Below are 4,633 nucleotides of genomic sequence, written 5' to 3'. Positions count from 1 at the left end.
AAATACAAACATCCTGCAAATATCAACTTAAACTATAGATGTTTACGCGCATTCGTGTGAAAATATAGAAAAATATAAAGCTGGTGTGCACTGTATGTGTGTTAGTGTGTGAAGGCAATGTGTGTCAGCATCATATTGGGATGATCCCCCTTCCATCCACACACACATACAATATTCACATTCGCTGAAGGCTCTCTGAGGATCAATAATAATACAAAGTATGTCATTTTCTATAACACGCTGCCATCCCCACAGTTGATGCCTTGGCGGGAAGGTTCATGGACCTCCTCCAGGGCGCCAAGTGCCAAAGGAAAGGAGGAGGAGGAGGTGAAGGAGGGAAGAGGGCGGGATGCTGCCATAACACGAAGCCTTTCAGCACTTTCCAATGCCCGCCGCCTTTTCCAAACATCGTCAGGATTTTCTGATGCTCCGAGAAGACCCGCCAAGACGCTTTACGGCAACTTTTTTTCAAAGGTAACACCATAATTCTTCCTCTTCGTGCAAGTCTAAATTGAGATTCACTGCTAATGCTAAGAGAATCCAAGTGCGGATGATGATGGTGATTGATGATGATGATGGTGGTAAGGACGATATCAGTGAGATGTTTTTGCTTCTTCAATTCACCGTTGATGACATGGAAAAGTTTGACCTCCTTTTTCAATGGACGTTGACGCCATTTGTGCCATTGGAGTTGATTTTCATCCATGAAACCCGTCGACAATTTTCTTCTTTGGGCTTCCTCTACATGGGATTTCAATTGATTTCAATTGCATCTTTTTTGGAGTGGGGGAGAAGTAGGAATTTACCACCAACCCGTGAAAAACATAGGTTGGCTGCCCCCAAAATTCATAAGTATGAGCAGTTTTTTTAATCCATCAAATATGTGTTATCGGAGGGTGCTGAACTCTAACTTGTTTTGTATTTTTACTACATTCTTACTCCAAATATGAGAGACCATCAAACAGAGTAAATGAACTAAGAAGCAGAGTTGACAAAGTTGTTCTATGAAGGCCTCGAGTGCCTCGTAACCAATGAATTAATGCAAAATGCTTGGTTTCCGTATTCTTATTTACGCTGATACTTTATTTTCATTCATTCAAAATGAACTCAATGATTTCTATTGATTTGAATTCATGTCACACAGTGTGAGTTGCATTATCAGGATGAAAAGGGCTTGAGCGGTAGACTCGAATGCAACCATTTCCCACAACTTCTAATGCATTTTAATATTCGAATATAGTGTACAGTGAGACCTCAACTTACGAACTTAATTGGTTCCCAGACAGAGTGTGTAAGGCGAAAAGTGTGTATCTCAAAAAAAAATTCCCATAGGAAACCATTAAAATGGGAATAATCCGTTCCCGGGTTTCCATAAAATATACTTTTCAACTAAATCCTTAAAGCCTTAAAACTACACACAACATACCTTATTCTATGTATAATACATGCTATTGTATTGTAATGAAAGAAATACACTGCATTGTATCATAAAATCACTTTATTTGCATTTGTGATGGTCATTTATGGCTTGATGGAATGGCGTTGCAGGTCGAAGGTCAAAGGGAGTTGCTGTTTGGAAAGAGAGGCGCATTACATGACGACTGTAAGAAATAAACTGCTGTAAAATAAAGTTTCATTTACCTTTTTGATGGTCGTTGATGGCTTATGGAAGGAGAGTCACCTTCCATAAGGACTGTTGGTAACTTAAACTCTGGTGCTGTTCGGTCGTGTGCTTCCGATGAAGATCACTCCGCCAGCCGTGGTGGGTGTGTATTATGAAAATAGTGCTTATTATAAGGTTTAATTTTCATAAATTTGACGTTTGTAAGACAAAACGTTTGTAAGTTGAGGTGTTAGTAAGTTGAGGTCTCACTGTAGTTGTTTCTCAATGCCTCGCCAAGCTTTTCTGTGAAAATCAGCCTCTGTGTAGCTGGAATGACTAAACCTGCCAGTAGATGGAGGCATTGCAACCATCCAGTTTGAAGATCAGCACAGCTTTTAAGTAGAAGACAAAGAATTGGTGATAGTGAACCTGTGGTTCTATCATGAATTATGAGGGGATAAATTGCACCATGTTGGAAGTGGGATGGATTTTAGCCCCTCATACACAAAAATAAATGGTAGAAAGGAGACTATGTAGGATGGAGGCTCATAAAAAGTGAGTGGTAATCATTTCAAAAGATTAAGTAGTTCATCGAGAGAATAACAAATACCAGGTAAAAACACCACATTCAATTTGGGTTTCATTTCAGATACTTTTTGAAGTATTGGTCTTTTATTAAGTGAAGTCAAATGTGGAAAATGCATTAGTTTATATGCTTATATGCTAGGTAAACTCCCATGCAAAAAAAAATCCAATATTTAAAAAAATATAGCGATTTCGCTTTTGGGTCAAAAGATCGTGTTGGTTCGAATATTGATTACGAGAAAATTGAAAATCTAGAAAAGCTCCAGAAGATCTGGACATAGCTAACAAAATAGCTTTGAAAATGGCAATGAATTCAATGATTCTTTCACATACCACCAGGGAGAGCCGTTGTGTTACCCACCATTTTGAAAAAAATCAGTTTAGACATTAATAATAATAATACATTCCCAGCCAGACGTGCAAAAATGTGCCAGGGTTTTTGTCATTGTCACTTGAATACACACACAGAATATGTCTGTGTAAGCTCTCAGTCGTACAGGAGTGGTCCATCGATGAAAAGCTTTCTTCAGCCGTCATCTGTACTTCTTTGAAGGTGTCGGACGTTTCGCTTTTCATCAAAGAGGCTTCGTCAGCTAACTATTTTTTTTGTTGGTAGCTCTGGCCCTATATATCCCTACAGTAGGGATCGTCAGTCCAGAGCTACCAGCAAAAACAATTAGTTTGCTGACGAAGCCTCTTGGATGAGAAGCGAAACGGCCGACACCTTCAAATACAGATGACGGCTGAAGAAAGCTTTTCATCTACACACAGAATATTGAGTTTTAGGACTACTTAAACATTCAATGCAGCGTAGGAAACCTTAGACTCTCTTCTTTCATCAGACAAAAAAAGTTATTTCCTAAATTATATTGGGCTGGAGTTATATGAGCTTGAAATGAGGGCGGCTGTCCAAAATACAAGACATATTCATTTATATAGTGCTTTAACAACAGCTGAAGCTGGAAGAAAGCGCTAACGTGGAAATAAGGGGAAAGGCTGCCCCTTTGTGGAAGGGAAAAACACTGCCAAAGGTCTGGCCAGCGCTTTATCGGCACCCAAGCATAATAAAAAACGCAAAACCTGAACTCATTCAGGAATGGCGCTCTACGTCATATTTTCAATTCCCAAATACATTCGTGAATGGCAGTGAATGAGAATTTTATTTAGAAGCACCTTTCAAAACTCTCAGACACATTATTCTCTTTTCTTCACGCAGGACGTGATGGCCGGCAGCCCCGAAAAGATCGCCCTGGGCGAACGCACGCTGTCTCAGTCGCGCGACCATCTGACGCCGCCCAGCCGCACGGAAAGTACCATTTTTAGTCTCTCCCGCAGCGACTCAATGTGGACGGCCGAGACGCCGCCTGACCGCCGCCAGGTCTTTTGGTTCCCCATCCACTTCATGTCGACGGGCGGCGGCTTCCTGGCATGCGGCGTCATCATCAGCGGCCTTTACTTTGCCGGCCACGGCCGCAAGGTTAGCAATATCCTGGGTCCCGCCCTGCTCTCCATCGGCCTGATGGTTTTTGTGGTGGGCGTGGTGCTCATCCCCATTACCAGGGAAAACCGGCGGCGAGCTTTGAAGAAACCGCTCACCTTCCACCGCCAGCCCGCCTTCAACGTGTGACTTCATGCGGATTTCCATACAGTGGACTTCTACTTCCTCCACTGGAACCCCCTCCAAAACAATGAGCCAGTGGCAGATTCTCAGGCTGATACGATCACTGGAATACTCGCTAAATACTACACAAGGATTTGTACACGGCGCACTGCTAGCTAGCTCTAAGCTATCTCTTAGCTAGTTAGCTTTCTATCTATTTCATAATAATACATTTCATTTATAAGCGCCTTTCAAAACTCTCAAGGTCACTTTACAGTTTTTCTTTGGGTAAGCAGCGGCAGCCACGCGCCAGCGTTCACTCAACCCGGAAGTAACTCAAAAAGATAGAAGGCGGGCTAGCTAGCTAATACCCAGCTAATAGACAGCCAGCTAGATGGCTAGCCAGTTCGATAGCCATATAGCTAATATATAGCAAGTAGATAGCTAGCTAGATCGCTAGCCAGCTAGACAGCCATATAGCTAATAGAGAGCTAGCGAGATATTATTTATTTGAATAATTTAAAGAATACAGATCACTGTTAAGGAAATATGGAGAGTATCTGAATTACTTACGGGTTGAGTGATAGCTGGCGCGTGTGGTTGCCGTTGCTCACCCACAGAAAAACTTATCCTGTGATTGTAAAGTGACCTTGAGAGTTTTGAAAGGCGCTTATAAATAAAATGCATTATTATTACAGTAAAGTCTCGTTATATCGATATTCAAGGGAGTCCGAAAAAATATCGATATAACCGGGACTATCGATATATCCGACCCTGTTTGCATGTAATTTTCTCCGTGCGTGCATAGAAATTGTATCGATATAACCGGGACTATCGATATATCC

At 41.6% G+C, this 4,633-nt stretch overlaps 1 protein-coding gene across 1 annotated transcript; it reads left to right on the top strand.

The window, feature by feature from the left end:
* Window positions 1-381: 381 nt before the first annotated feature.
* Window positions 382-3,815, top strand: pirt (phosphoinositide interacting regulator of transient receptor potential channels). The gene is made up of 2 exons (XM_089019594.1): window positions 382-474; window positions 3,405-3,815. Exon 2 carries the CDS (start codon window positions 3,411-3,413, stop codon window positions 3,813-3,815), a length of 405 nt encoding a protein of 134 aa, XP_088875720.1. The 5' UTR covers window positions 382-474; window positions 3,405-3,410.
* The last annotated feature ends 818 nt before the right edge of the window (window positions 3,816-4,633 follow it).

This window comes from Hippocampus bargibanti, linkage group LG17 (assembly GCF_051943395.1).
Source record: "Hippocampus bargibanti isolate YZ-2025 linkage group LG17, ASM5194339v1, whole genome shotgun sequence".
NCBI lineage: Eukaryota > Metazoa > Chordata > Actinopteri > Syngnathiformes > Syngnathidae > Hippocampus > Hippocampus bargibanti.
Note: the sequence above shows the minus strand (reverse complement) of the source record. Positions and strands in the feature narration are given on the sequence as shown.